Source organism: Panthera uncia (assembly GCF_023721935.1).
Source record: "Panthera uncia isolate 11264 chromosome C1 unlocalized genomic scaffold, Puncia_PCG_1.0 HiC_scaffold_3, whole genome shotgun sequence".
Lineage (NCBI taxonomy): Eukaryota > Metazoa > Chordata > Mammalia > Carnivora > Felidae > Panthera > Panthera uncia.
The window spans coordinates 34,146,663-34,162,329 of NW_026057584.1; the positions used below are offsets into that span (position 1 = coordinate 34,146,663).

The 15,667-nt window shown below is 38.5% G+C and overlaps 2 protein-coding genes across 5 annotated transcripts in view; one reads left to right on the plus strand and one right to left on the minus strand.

The window, feature by feature from the left end:
- Positions 1-9,389, minus strand: part of STRADB (STE20 related adaptor beta) — a 35,457-nt gene extending 26,068 nt beyond the window's left edge. The window contains exons 1-4 of one of the 2 annotated variants that reach the window (XM_049615195.1): positions 9,147-9,389; positions 7,685-7,824; positions 6,040-6,137; positions 1,652-1,732 (exon numbers count right to left, since the gene is read on the minus strand). In XM_049615195.1, the coding sequence (XP_049471152.1) occupies positions 1,652-1,732; positions 6,040-6,051 (93 nt within the window). In that variant the 5' untranslated portion in view covers positions 6,052-6,137; positions 7,685-7,824; positions 9,147-9,389. The remainder of the gene's footprint in view (positions 1-1,651; positions 1,733-6,039; positions 6,138-7,684; positions 7,825-9,146) is intronic. The other variant, XM_049615196.1, reaches the window with a different exon arrangement.
- A 192-nt stretch (positions 9,390-9,581) lies between these two features.
- TRAK2 (trafficking kinesin protein 2) overlaps positions 9,582-15,667 on the plus strand; it is a 66,339-nt gene continuing 60,253 nt past the window's right edge. The window contains exons 1-2 of one of the 3 annotated variants that reach the window (XM_049615187.1): positions 9,582-9,771; positions 10,795-10,907. The gene's annotated coding sequence lies outside the window, so the exon portion shown is untranslated. Of the gene's footprint in view, positions 9,772-9,798; positions 10,908-15,667 lie in introns of those variants that run through there. The other 2 variants (XM_049615188.1, XM_049615189.1) reach the window with 2 other exon arrangements.

The following is a 15,667-nucleotide window of genomic DNA, read 5'->3' on the forward strand; positions in this document are numbered from 1 at the left end:
TGTATTTGATACCACTGAACTATACACTTAGAAATAGCTAAGATGATAAATTTTATGTAATACGTATTTTAGCACCAGGCCAAAAAAAAAAAAAAAAAAGAAAAAAAAAGAAAAAGGGCAGCAGCACCTGTGGAAATATCCTGAGTGTAAGACCTCTCTCTTGGTAACAGCAAGGGGATAACAGCAGACACTGCACTCTGAACACTACTCAATCTGAAGGATAATACTTAAATGAAAATTAGGATTGGATACTATATCCTATTTTATAAAAAGGCAGACTAAAAGACTTTAGAATATTAGTGACTAAAAAGTGAAATGAGGAAAATGAAGAGAACTGAAATAGGATCAAGATACATATATAAACAAGAATAACTGGGATAGCTTGATTTTGTAGGAAACATGGCATTTGCAAGGCCCGTTCCATTTTATAGTAAGAACTGCAGAATAAAGTAAGGATTAAGGAGGAAAGGACCCCAGAGAAATATTTACTCCCAAGCATGTTTTTAAAAATATTATTTAATATATCAGGCATTGCCCTGGGGAGATACAGAGGAAAAAGACAGGATGCCTGTTTTATGGGAATCATGTTATACTTAGACATATATATCAATCATTGTGAGACAATGTAATAAATATCATTTTCTGGGAATGTCTAAGGTTTGTAGAAGCATAATGGAATAAAAAGTACAAGAGGATAGGCTTCAAAGATGTGATACTTGCGTCCACCTGCACAAATGAGGAGGAATTTTGGAGGAAAAAAAAGGAAAGTATTTCAATCAGAAAAAAAGAGTATGCACTAAGATTCAGTAGCAAGAAATGAAACTCAAAAATTAGATATATTCCACACCATTAAGAGTCCTTAAACCATGCTAAAAAGTTTAGGCTTTATCCCATAGGTTTCAGGAAACCAATGAAAGTTTTAAAGTTGTAAAGTGACACATACAAGCAGGCCCCTTACTGGTCACAGTGTTGAATACTGATCTGAGTGTGAGAGGAGGTTTATCTAGAAAACTAGGGGCAATGCATCTACCTGCAACTGTCCAGGTAAGAGACGATGAGATTCAGGTAGTAGCAGTGATGAGGTGAAGGAGGAGATGGACTCAAGGGCATTTCAGAGACAGACAGAAGAGACTGTCTGTATAACTAGATGTGAGGAAGAGGTAAGTGTCAGGATAACCTCAGTTTTTAGTTAGGGCGACTTAGTAGAAAGGTTTTCATTAGCCAAAGAAAGAAATCCAATGGATCAGAGAAGTTTGATATTCTAAGGGTTTACTCAAACTGCATAGAGAATGCCTATGAAAAGTCTAATTGGAGGCATTCTATAGACACATCTAGTGGCCAGGAAAGAGTGTGGGGTTGTAGGTAAAAATTTGAGAATCACCAGCCCTGCTTGATGCCAGAGTCCCTTGGTGACCTGAAGAAAAATCTGAGGTAGCAACTGAAGCCTATGAATAGGTGAGACTGCTTAGGGGGAGCCTATTTAGGGAAGAGGCCAACTGCAGACTTCTGGAGAATAACAGAAGTAGAGGAAGAAGAAACAGTAAAAGATACCGTGAAGAAAAAGAGAATTGGAAAACAGGAATTACATTCTGTAATATGATATTACAGAAAGCAAAGGAGGAATATTAATTGTACTTAACTATTTTCTTACCAAGTGTTGATGGATACTGGTCTCAGACTGTTTTTCAGGTCTGAGTGGTTCAACTTGTGTTCGTGAAGTGCAGAAACAATCCTGGAAATTTAGAAATGCATTAAATAAGTGAAAAATAAGTCATAAGATCAATAGGGGTGACATGTGAATATAAAGGTCTGATGACTAGGGCGAGGAGCAGAGACAAAGGGCAGCATGCAAGAACCTGGAATTGAAGTCAAGATCTATACCATGGAGGTCCTCAGTATGGGAGAGATGGGAAAGCAGCTGGGTGTGCAGAAGACAAGTTATAATTTTACTTGGTGCTACCTCTGGGGGTCATAATATCAATTCATTTTTACTGCTGCTATTAATTTTTAACCCTTTCATCATCATTGCAGTTTTGAGCATTTAGCTAAAGGTTATACTGCTATACTCATTATAATCAATTTTATTTTAATCCTCAGATTCTTTCTTAAATGTAAGTACCATGTTTATCCACATTAAACTATACAAGTAATGTATTTGAAACCAATTTTGTTTCTCAAGGTGATAAACATCTTACTTCAACTGAAAGCAAATTAAAAGTAGAAGACTTAGAGCCTGGGTGGCTTGGTCGGTTGAGTCCGTTGGACTCTGGATTTTGGTTCAGGTCATGATCCCAGGGTCATGGGATGGAGCCTTGTGTCAGGCTCCATGCTGAACATGAATCCTGCTTAAGATTCTCTCTCTCCCTCTGCTCCTCCCCAGCTTGTGCATGCATGCAAGCTCTCTCTCCTTCTAAAAAAAAAAAAAAAAGTAGGAGACTTAGTTCTAGTTCCATTATCACAATTTACCTTTTCTTGCATTTAACCCATGGTCCTACCATCACATCTTGCCAATAAAGAAATGTAACACCTCTATATGATTTATCATCAGTTGGTGGCACAAAGCTGGCCTTATTTTATTTAGGAAGAAAAGATATGTCAAAAGAAAAATATAAACAAATTATATGAAAGAGACTTTACAATAAATTATTTTCTAGCATCTCATTAACATTTATTTGTACATGAACAGTAAAGTACTAATACCAAATGAGTCTTCAAGATAAGCTCTCCCATGTCTACCTAACACTTTGCAGTTACTTTTTTTTTCGTAGTCACTTAAAAATAATCAAATTTCCTTTAAAATACACCAGAATTTCTCACTAATCAAACTAGTCATTTTCTCAGTTTTCTCAATTTACTGATTATTTTAAGACAAATTCCTGAAGTTTGTATACCTTATCAATTTTATCACAATAATTTGATCTAAATCTCCAGTCTTAGGTAAAATTTGCCCCTGGAGAACAGGAGCTAACAATGTCAATTTTAACTATAGAAACATTTCCTTTAAAAATTTTCTACTGGATTGTCTAGAGTGAATACAATGGACAATAAAAGTTTTTGAAGATAGTTATTACCAGTTAGGCCATATACATAATGTATTTGGTATTTACATATATTTTATAACATTTACTCTGAATTGTTCACAATAATCATTAACACCATTGTGAAGAAAAGAGTTAACATAGCAGACCTAAAACTGCTATCTTTAGAAAAGGCTTGTTTGCAAAGTTGATCCTTGGCTAGTATCTGGGAACAAGGAGGGTTCCTGCCATTCCTTGATAAGAACGGATCATGTGCTTAAACCATATAAACAATATGGTTTATGCTGAATATCTGCTTTTTTTCCCTGGAAGTCTGGAATTTTGTTAACCTGCTAGCACAAGGTACCTACATGACCAACCCCCAATAAAAAGCCTGAGAATAAGTCTCTAATGAGCTTCCTTGGTAGGCAACACTTCACACATGTTGACATTACTCTGGGAGAGTTAAGCACATCCTACGTGACTCCACTGGGAGAGGATTCCTAGAAGCCTGAGCCTGGTTTCCTTTGAACTTTACTCCTTGTACCTTTTTCCTTTGCTGACTTTGCATGGTATCCTTTAGCTGTGATAAATCTTAATTATAAGTATGACTACATGACCAGGTTTTCCAATTCCTTCTAGCAAATCACCAGACCTGGAGGTAGTCTTCGGAGCACATCTAACACAGTTATCAAAATACATTCAAACATAAAAAAGTCTCTCTAAAAAACCTCCGTCACTTTTTTTTTTTGATGGAAGCTAATTTAGGACATACTGGGCATATTTTTTTAAAACTTATATTGACCCTAATTTATTTTCAAAATAAGAGTCATGATCTGTCTTTTTGGTTTATATATAGAAAACATTTTATAAAATAATATGGTAGACCTCCATTTAATTTTCTTTATATAGAATTTTCACAGCACAAGAAAATGATCACTATAAATGTGAAAATAGCTAAAACCAGCCAACATTACAAGGCAAAATGTTTTTGCTGACCTCTCCTAAAAAATATTAGCATGTTCATTAGCTGCCCAGGTTATAAAAATCATAAACCACTCATAGCTTATCCTTCAAAACATTTTTTATATCCATATTGACTCAAATGAATGCTAGTGAATACAATAGCTCATTAAAACTCTACATATTAAGGTCTTTTAGGCAGGAAAAATGATTGAAAAGCATCCAGAAGCTGCCCCAAAATATTTTTAATGTAAAATTTAATGTATTTCTAACCCACTACCATAATAGTAGTGAAAAGCAGTTATACCTAAAAGAGAAACTAAAGGAAAATATTTTAATTATGCTGCTCCTTTGAAAACACTTTCTTAGCTCTCAAACAGAGGGTAAAACTTGAATGGGGAGGAATCCTTTATAAGTAAAAACATCAACTTTATCTCAGCCGCACAAATATCTCATTTAGGAAAATAACATGAATATTTTGATTCAAAGGATTCTAAATATTTCATCATTACAGGAAGAATAAATGTAAAATTATTAACCAATTGAACAAATTTAAACCACCCATTATTAAATTATATTAGTTTTCACAAAACCCATAATTATGAAATAATGGAATAACTAAGATATTCCTATTCCAAAATTTAGAAGCCCTGGGACACAGCCCTCTAAATCTCAGGATCTTCATCTATCAAATACCCTTTCACATCTCATCCAATTTACAAATCAATATAAAACTGTTAACCTTACGTAATCCTTTAGAGCAGGGGTCTGCAAACTATGGTCTACAAGTCAATCTGACCCACCACCTATTTTAGTGAATAAGGTTTTACTGAAACACTGACTCATTCATTTTTATTCATCTACATATTGCCTATGACTGCTTTCACACTATAACAGAAAAGTAATTTGTAACAGAGACCTTATAGCATACAAATACTATCTGGCCCTTTACAGAAAAACTTTGCCAATCCCTGCGTTAGAAAATGAGGTTAGGTATTTAACCCCATGTACTTCCTAGATAAAGTTCCCTGTTAAGTAGAAAAGCTTAACTTTAAAAATAAAGTAAGTGCATTCCGTATTTTCCATATAACAAAAAAAATCATACAATAAATTCAACAAATGCATTCTGTATTTCCTCATAGTTCTGCCTCTCAGACTTGGCAAATGATGGAGTGGATTAGCAGATATGAGTTTGAGCCTTGGCTCTAATTCTATACAATCTTGGGCCAGACTCAAAATGAGGATTATACCACCTGCCCTGCCAATCACTCACAATTTTGAAGAGTGAAAGAGATAATATATGAAAGTATTTATATACTACAAGTAATCATACAAATGCATCCATCACTTTTTAAAAAGATCACTGCTTTAATATAATCAAATACTGTATTATGTTCTATATAAGACGTGATGAAAGACCTAAAACTAATCCAAATAATCCAAATAATATTTTCTGTAGGTTGAATATTTTTTACCTTATGATTCTTGGTTTTCAATCTAGATACCATGGATCTACTATAAACAAAAACAAGTTGGAATCTATATACATCACATACATTGATCCAAATGGTTTTTTTTGTCTTGTTAAGAGGCTTATTTTAATTACTATTTTGCTTGCCTTTGGTCTAATGGAAATTTATAAAAGGGATTTTTGAAATATTTAAAGGATAAGGCATAGCTAAGTGGATGGGAGAGGCATATCTAAGTACAGTAAAAAAGTACATGAAAAAAGTGGGTATGAGACAAAGGAAAAGAATAATATATTAGCAAAGTATATAAACAAAGTATTAGTAAAGTATAAGCAAAGTACAGTAAAAAAGTACATGAGAAAAATGGGTATGAGACAAAGGAAAAGAATAATGAATATATAAGCAAAGTATTAGCAACAAAAACTCAATGGGAATTTAACTCATTTCTTAAGACCAGAAGCCATTCTGGTCAAAATAACATCTCAGGGCATAATAATATCCAATATCCCATTAGAACATGCCTTCTGTTATGGCTGTGCATCTAACTACTCTGATAGCACAAAATTAGAGCTACATTAATACAAACTTACCAAAAGAGACATTGAATCGTTTTAGTTCACAGGAAGTGACAAAAATCCATCTATTTCAGAAAAAGATTTTTGCTTTATCTTCAAGGTGAAGAGATATCCTATTATAAAAACAAAAGCAAAATAATTTAGATGTACATGAAAGATCCTTAAGAACTAGTTGTTATAATCCCACATGAAAGGCAGCTATTCTTTGACACAAGGACTACAGACATTCCTGAAAAGTGTCTTTAAAGAGCATTTCTGTTTACAGAACACTATTTGGGATCTGACATCACAACAGAAAGGCAGAGTGAAGTTGAAGGGAAATTCTGAATATTTCCATTGACCAATATACCTGCATCTCTTCTTCCCTATCTTTTCTGTACTACTTTTTTGTTTAAGAACCCGAAGCAAATGTGAAAGCAATATGGAAAGTCAATGTTGGACCCACATTTGACATAAATGGTGCCACTTACAAATACACCCCAAGAATTTCCAATGGTTCCACTTAAAAGTAAATGTTGACAGTTCCAAAGCTTCCTGATTGGATTAATTACCTATTAAATCATTTGGGGTCTATGACAACCAAATTTGGGAAAGGATGTGGATTAGTAATACACTACGAATCAGTAACATTTTTTTCATTGCCATGTCTTTAAAAAAGAAATTTCAATTTTCAGGTAAAAATAGTATTTTCTTTAGGTTGAATATTTTTTACCTTATGATTCTTAGTTTTCAATTCTATTTTTCCTGGAATTTGACAGATATGATATGCAGATTATTACACAAATAATTCCTGTCCACTTTCTTTAGTAGAGTATTAATCTCAATAGTTCATGAAGACTCTACAACAGATTCAGAAGTTTAAAATAGTAACTTCTTTGGATTCAAGGAGCTTTAAAGAAACCACCAAAACTTTCCAGATTTTTCCGAATAGAAAGGGCGGCAATGTTCTAAACTTCCTAGTGCTAGGTGTTCTTTACACCTAACTAATATCACCTCTTTTCTCTAAATCATGGTTCGTTACTTCATTTCAATAAAGTCCCCAAGTTTACTCAGGGTATCTGCAACTATCTGAACAAAATTAAAAAGAAAAATAATATTTTAATAAACAATAGATATAGTGGAGCAGTATCCAATTTAATTGCTAAGGAAAGATATGAATTTATTCAGGATATTCACTACAAACCAAAAGCAGAGAACAGGAGGAAGAAAAACCCGAAAGGGTAGGATTATTTTGTCACCTGCCACTCATTATCATCAATTTAAGGCAGTGGCATTTGCTGTATTACAAAAGGGGGAAAGCAGTATCTACCCTGCCCAATTTCCAGGGTGATAGAGATCAAATGACTGAAAGGGCTCCTAACTACCAAACACTACCAATATAAGAGCTTGAATGGATGCTCCAAAAAGTACAATCAAATATTACTGGTGGTGGTTCAAAAAGGCTTATTTGCAAAGCAAGTTGGCAATGTTTCAATAACCATGATAATACTCATACCTTTTGATCCAATAAAATTCTCACTTCTAGAAATCAACTCTAAGGAAACATCCAAATAAATGAAGAAACCATACACATGTAGAAAGTCATTACACTGTAGACAAGTATTCATTCCACAAGTGTTTAATGAATGGCTGTCATGGGTCAGGCACTGGGGACACTCACTAGTGATCAGGGCAGACAAGGTCCTGACCACTTGCAGTTTACATTCCCACTAGCAGGAAGATTAAGGATGTCGTGATTAACTGAATTTTCTGGTTATCAGGATTCTGTTTCTTGCTTTTTCCACTTCATGTCAGTAAGTTCTAAATAATAAAAAAAATTTTAAATCCATTACATTATCTATATTTCAGAAAAACACAGAAGAAACTGACACAATCTAAGAGAACAGTTAGTACTAAAGGAGTTGCCCTTTGGGGTGGTTTAATCTCACTGGCTTCTGCTTTAGATATGCAGACGATTAAGAGATAATTTTACAAGACATTTTGAGGTCAAGGCAGCAGCTGCACCTAGTAAAGGGGAGTGGGGAATAGATTTGCTGTCATAATTTTCCCCTGCATGCTCTTTCACTAGATATGAATATAAATCCTTCTTAAAGAAATACTTGAGACCTGTATTTCCAAATGTATTACAAGTACATCAATGTGGTCCTTTGCATTTGTATCTAACAAGCTAATCAGGGGAACATTTTATAAGTAATTTAAACCTGCTCCATTATAAAATCATTTGAAGGCTTTCATATCAAAGGTTAACAATTTCTGTTAGAATCATAGGTCACATTTATTTACAGAACTTGGATTTTGAGTTAATTTAGGCATCCAACAGAGGCCATTGTTACAGGGGATGCAAAAAAAAAAAAAAACAGATTTAACTCTGAGCCTTAAAATTACTGTAATTTCCAGAGGGATCTTGAGAACCCATAAAATCTTAAAAATTATAGCGACGCACACACAACTCCGTAAAATTTTCCAAACTTAGTATCGTGACTCATGCTTTCAAAAAATATTTACTGAGCGCCTACTGTGCGCCAGACAGACTCTGTACCAGGGAGACGCTGTGTCACAAATCCTGACCAAGTTTTGAGGAAAAAGGTATTTGACACAACAAACCGACGAGGGAAAAATACAACGTTGGATTTAAATTCTGAGACCCAAACGAAGCTTGAGCATTTAATTTTCCAAGAGGTTCCTTCCGAGTCCTGCTTTGGGGATCTTGACAGAGAACTCGTAGAAGGTGGTGCACAAACCCGGGCCAAAGGGTATCTACACTTTGGAAACTCCTCCAGGCTCCTGAGCGCGGCCAAAGGTGAGAGGCGGGGGCGGAGGCGGAGGTTGGAAGAATGCACTTCGCGCAGCTCGCGCACTGCGCACCTGGCGCGGCCAAATCCGGCAAGCACCGCCTACCCCGCACGCAGGTGCCTCCGCCAGCGGGCGGCCGGGGGCTCGGGGGCCGCTCGCGCAAGCCGGATCCTGCCACGGCTCCGCCGGCTGCCCGGGCTTCGATTCGAAGCGGGGCGGCGAGTTCTAGCCTCCGGCTTCCCAAGGCGTGCGCGGACCAAGCCGCGCTCCCTCACGTCCCCGACCGGGCCTTACAGCCTCCCCTCCCCGGCCCAGCCTCCCCTTATTACCCTGGCGGCGACCACAACCAGCGATTCTCCTCAGGCGGCCAGCGGTGCGAGGCCTGCTGGCCCCGGGAGCCCAGCTGGCCGAGGGGCACGGCGAGCGCACAAGACCCGCTCCCAGCGCGGGCGGCGGGGCGCAGCAAGACGGCGCGACCCGGACTGGGGCTGCGGGCCTGGAACTCTGCCCCAGTCCCCGGCAGTCCGCCCGGACTGCACTCGCCCCAGGGTCGCGGCCCCGCCTCCCGCCCCAGGGCTGGGCAGCCAGGGGGCGGGGTCTTGTAGCTTGAGGGCGGGGCCGCAGCGCAACAACTTGGAAGGGTGCAGGGCGGGCGGACACGAAACCACAATTCCCGACAGGTCGTGCGCTGAGGCCGTGGAGGCTGCTGGGAGAATGGGTCTCCTTCGCTCTTCCCCAATTGTGTGGGGGCAGTTAGGGACCCGGGCGTCGCTGCAAAACCGAAGTCGCCGAGTGATGATGTTGTGAAGTCGCTCGCCTGTCTCTGCCACGCCCGGGCGGTTACTGGCAGCGGCGGCCGCTTCGGCTGCAGCTCTCAGGCTGCTACCGGTTTAGATCCTTTCCCTGAGGGAGCGCAGGCGGAGGACGGAGGACGGAGGACGTCGGGGTATTCCTGTGAGTAACATTCCCGCGCATGACTCGAACTTGCCCTTGCCAACTTCCCCTGAAAACGCAGGAGCCTCCCAGCCCCGAGCTCCTCTCGGTCCTCTGAGGTCACGCGCGGACAGAACAGGAGGCTGGATATCGGAGGCCTGGGTCTTCGCCGGGTCCCCGCCCCGCGGTGGGAAGTGGTTTGTTTCCTAAGTGTGGGTGCGAAGTGATGGGCGCTGGGCTCTGGTCTCTGGGTTCACCCCAGCTGCACCTCTTGAGGATTGGCAGCATCTATCATTCTCTGTCGGAGAGCATCCAGCTGGAGCCCCATCCCTGAGTGATGAGCGGCTTTAGTGCCTGGACGTTAAACCTTAAGCCTTGGTCACCATCTGTGATGTGAGCGAAAGGAGAGGATATTGCAAAGAGCTCTTTTCTGTGTTGATTTGGGCTTTTCTTCAGATTGATTTTGAGCCAGATACCACATATCTTTGAAAAGAAATGGTTAGCTTTAGTTTCAAGCATAGATAATAGATATTGGCAGATGTCGTTTTTAGTACCAGCATAATCTAAACAGTTAAAAGAGTTCTGGGTCATAATAATAATGGTGATCTCAGTTAACTGCCCACGAACCTTTTATTAAAACCTGCAGTTTCTGAGCCGAGGGGGAAAAAAAAAGCAGTAACTTTTCACTGGAAATTCACCAAGCTAGAATGGATCATAGGAATAAAATGGTATGGACTCTTCCAGTTTTTTTTAAAAAATAGATATTTCAGCAAAAATTGTCCTGACCTTCAAATCTTTGCCATAGAATTGGAAGTCTGAGTTACAGTGATCTCCAAATAGCCTGTTAATAGCCTTGACGTGACACCTCAGAACAAACAGAACAAATTGTGAAGGACATTTGGTGGTGAGAAAGGGCAGGGATAAAGACACTTTATCATCTCAGCAGTTTTTCCAGCTTTCTATTTTTAAAATTAATGTCCAACAAGTCTCAGACATTCAGCAATCACATGTATGAAAGACAGTGTTTTGCTTTTTTTTTTACAGATTTTTATTCATTGTTGAAGGAGCCATAAAAAAGAACAAACATTTGAGTATAGTTGACCCTTGAACAACATGGAGGATAGGAGTGCCTATCCCCTGCACAGTCAGAAATCCAGGTATAACTTTTGACTCCCCGAAAACCTAATTACTAACAGCCTGTTGACCAGAACATAACATAAACAGTTGATTAGCATGTTTTGTGTTATATGTATTACATGCTGTATTCTTTTTTTTTTAATTTTTTTTTTCTTAATGTTTTTATTTATTTTTGAGACAGAGAGAGACAGAGCATGAGCAGGGAAGGGGCAGAGAGAGAAGGAGACACAGAATCCAAAGCAGGCTCTAGGCACTGAGCTGTCAGCACAGAGCTCGATATGGGGCTCGAACTCACAGACTGTGAGATCATGACCTGAGCCGAAGTCGGACGCTCAACTGACTGAGCCACCCAGGCACCCCTACATGCTATATTCTTACAATAAAGTAAGCTAGAAAAAAGAAAATGTTGGGGCGCCTGGGTTGCCCAGTTGGTTGAGCATCCGGCTCAAGTCATGCTCTCATGGTTAGTGGGTTAGACCCCGAGTTGGGTTCTGTGCTGACAGCTCAGAGCCTGGAGCCTGCTTCAGATTCCGTGTCTCCCTCTCTCTGCCCCTCCTCCGCCTGCGCGCTTGCACTCCCTCTCTCTCTCTCTCTCTCTCAAATATAAACATTAAAAAGCAAAAAGAAAATGTTTTTAAAAATCACAAGGAAAAGAAAATACATTTACTGTGCTGTATTAAAAAAAAAAATCTGTATATAAGTGGACCCTTGCAGTTAAAACCTGTGTTTGAGTCAGCTGTCCTTTCAATCAGCCAGGCACACCAGTCATAAGTTCTACATACATTCACTCACTTAATCTATAATAACCTTACTGTGCTACTCTGAGGCTCAAAGATTTTGCTTATGTAACAAGCGAAGATTCAAACCTGAATCTGCCTTGCTTCAAAGTTACAGGTCAGGTAAGTTGTACCTACTTCAGAAATTACTCGCCTTAAAGGTTGGATGATTAAAAACTATTTTCCAGCATTATTTCCTAATACTGGTTCCTTACATACCTGGAATATCTAGAATAGGTTCTGAACCCCTGCTTTACTAGTTTTGAACAAAGTGTTCTCTCTGTTTACCATTCCTGTCCCCCGAAGAGGTGTTCATTAAGACCCTAAAAGCCCATTCCAAATCTAGTGCAGTTTACTTGTGTAAGGCATGATAAGACTGGATTTTCATCTCAGAGGTTTTTTCCAGTTCAAAGGTTTAGTGATTCTACAATTGAAAATATGAGCCAGAGCGTTATTCTGTACTGAAAATCATCGTTAACATCAGTAGCCACAAAGAATAGAAAAACTAGTTTCCTAAAAATTTCACATCAATACCGAAAATGTTAAACATCAATATAAGAAATGAAACAGATAGTAATATGTATTTTTTTTATTATTTTGAGCTCTTTATATCATCTGTACCAGTTTTCTACCCTCTTTAGTTACCATCCTCTTGAGTTAAGAAATCTGAGGCATTAAAATAATACATTTAAAATGACTTAGTGAATGAAGGGACTAAATTATTCATGGTTTCCAGTCATGTTTTTTCAGATCTGCAGTGCTCATGTAATAATAGGAAACATTTTTATAATACTGTGTGTTAGATATCGGTCAACATTTTACCTATATTATCCTCACAATAGCATTATGCGGTGTTCTTGTAGATAGGCAATTGAAGCAGAGGATAAGTTAACATACCCAAGGCCATTCATCTACTAAGTGATAGAACTGGATATCAAACCCAGGCATGCTCAGAAATCTTTAACATTTACTGAGCACCTTCTGTGAACCAACCCCACAACTGGGTGTTTTTATTACAATTAGATCATTTATCTGTACAACTACCTTAGATAGAATGTAAGTTCAGCATTTAGTGACTTGCCCAAAGATATAAGAATAAATGGTTCAGTTGAGATTTGAACCCACTCTTGCCTTTCTTCAAAGTCCTTATTCTTTCTTCTACTTTCTCTCAATAATCTAATCTTTATTAAATATCTTCAGTGGGCCAGACACTGTGCTAAGGATTTAGCCCCTGCTCTTAATAAACACAGTCTGAAGAGGGAAAGACACAATTGTGATAGTGTATTAATAGGATAGCAGTATACAGAAGGCAACATGCAGAGGTCCTATAGGAACAGAGAGAAAGGGAGTGAAATCTACCTGAGGTGGGAAGGCTTGGGCCAGTCTTGGAAAAACAAATGGGAATAAGCCTGGACAAAGAAAAGGAGAAGGGGTTGTTGTGGGCTGAATGGTGCCCCACCAAAATTTATATGTTAAAGTCTTAACCTCCAAAACCTCAGAATGTGACTGTATTTGGAGATAGGGCCTTTAAGGAGGTGATTGAGTTAAATGGAGCCTTTAGGGTGGGTCATATTTCATTCTGACTGGTGTCTATAAGAAGAAGAACTTTGGAAACAAAAAGAGACACCAAGGATGTGTGCACAGAGGAAAAAAAATTATATGAGAACACATTCACAAGGCAGGCATCTGCAAGTGTCAGGAGAAAGCAAGCCTGCCAATACTTTGATATTCGACTTCTAGCCTCCAGAACTGTGAGGAAATAAATTTCTCTCATTTAAGCTACCCGGTCTATGGTATTTTGTTATGGCAGTCCTAGCAAACTACTGCAGGGATGTTCTAGCAAAAGGAATGACACAAAAAGCCTTTGAGGTGTGCCAGGTGATTAGATTTCATGGTAAGAAGTGTTGAGAGATGAAGCTGGAGATTAGGCTGGGGCCATATTAAGACGATTTTGTATGAAATGCTAAGGAGCTGAACTTTATCCTAAGGAGGATGGAATGGAGAGGGTTTGTAGCAGAGGAAAAACATTAGATCTGCATTTTAGAAAGACTACTCTGAACTTTGTGGAGGATGGATTAAAGAGGATAAGACTGGAAGCAAGGAGATCAATTAGGTGGAAGCTGAACTAAATATTTTCTTGCAGTATTGAAGTGTCAAACTAAAGCAGAACTATTGTTAAGGAAGATTTTAAAGGCCACAGCTAACCCTTAGGGCAAACATGGGAGGATTTAGGAAGAATTTGTATCTAGAGACCAGCTTTACTTTTGACATTTTGCTTTCCGTAAATATATAAAGCTTTATACTACAGAATGTTCAGTATTTGCCCACTGCATTTAATAGACAGTTTTATGGGGCTTACACTGTTTTAAGCCAACTCCTCTGATGACCTTATAAAATATCTACCATTATTATCTCCGTTTTATACGTAAAGATATTGAAGCACAAAAGAGTAACTTACCCATCATCACATAGCAAGTGTTAGAATCAAACTCAGCCTGTCTTCACAGTCTGTGCTCCTAGCCATTATACTACATGTTACCATATGTTATTTATCAAGATCTTCAAGTACCTATGAAAGGAGGGAGTAATAAAAAAAATAAATTGGGTTATGTGTGCTGTAGGAAGTATATAGTTTATCAGAGGAGATAAGGAATAATTATATGGTTAAAATGTTTTAGAGAAAAGTGGAGAGTATTCAGAAGTAATCTTATTTCAAGTTGAGGCTTCTGGGAAAACTGGCACTGGGAAAAAGTGGCATTTGAACTGGGGTATGAAGAATGGCTAGACTTTGAATATGTAGAAGGAGAAGAGATATTAAAGGTAGAAGAAATTGCATGAACAAAGTTACAGGATTGAGGGTTTCTTGGTGTGTCTAGGGAGCTGGTAAAGAGAATCCTTTGTTTTCTCTGGGCTGTATTATGTTGGTGGAGAATCCAGTCTGGGGGTTGGGGGGACACCAACTGCCTGGGAAGGAGAGCTCTTAGGGAATGAGGGGCAATGAAAATTGTGAGGTTTGAAGTCAAATGATTGAGGTATATGCTAGATGTAATTATTTTTTAGGAGAGGATAAAGCTCATCTAGTCCCAACTCATAAGTTAAATCCTGTCTTCAGTGTCTCACAAATCCCTCTTACTGTTCCCATTCACCTCATTTATGCCTTTATTACAATAATCCAGGCATAATTTGATAACATTTAAAATGATTTTTATCTCAAATTTTTCTATTCTTGAAATTTATTCTGTATTCTGATTCCAGATTTCTTAAATGTCATTTTTTTTTTTTTAAAGATTTTATTTTTCGGTAATCTCTACACCCAGCATGGAGCTCAAAATCACAACTCTGAGATCAAGAGTTGCATGCTGTACCGACTGAGCCAACCAAGCACCCCTCAGTCGTCACTTTCATTTAGAAATTTGTTCCTTATAGGATCAAGTTCAGACTTCTTAATCTGAACTTGCCAAATTTAAGGTTCCAAGTACTTTCCCCATAATCAGTCTTACTTAAATTGGTCTATACACTGCTGCCCAACTGGCTCCGTCTTCTGTTTGCTTTGGGGCTTCTTCTTCTTTTTTTTTCTTTGTCTTTTACCCACTGGACACTCCCCTTCTCACCGTTCAAATGCTTCCATCTTTGAGGAACCTACTTAAATCTTACTCCTGTGTGAAACCAGATCACTTCAGCCAAAAAGAGCTTTCCCCCCACTGACTCATATGTAGAACAGTTCTGTTCTAAAACTCATTAGATATTTATTATCTGGTGGTGTTATCTTCTTTTCTTAGCTATCTTAGATCATGAAATCTTAGATTTAATCTAGATCATGGAGCTCATTAGAGCTCTCCCTGATAGATCTTAGATTTCTTTAGATCTTTAAACTCCCTTAGGTCAGAGGCTGTCATATACCACTTTTTTTCTCTTGTCTTTTAGTTTAATTCAAGAGGCATTTGTTGAAAACTGTCCAATAAGCAGCTGATTGACCAGTTGTTAGTTCGGGTCATTTTACTGAA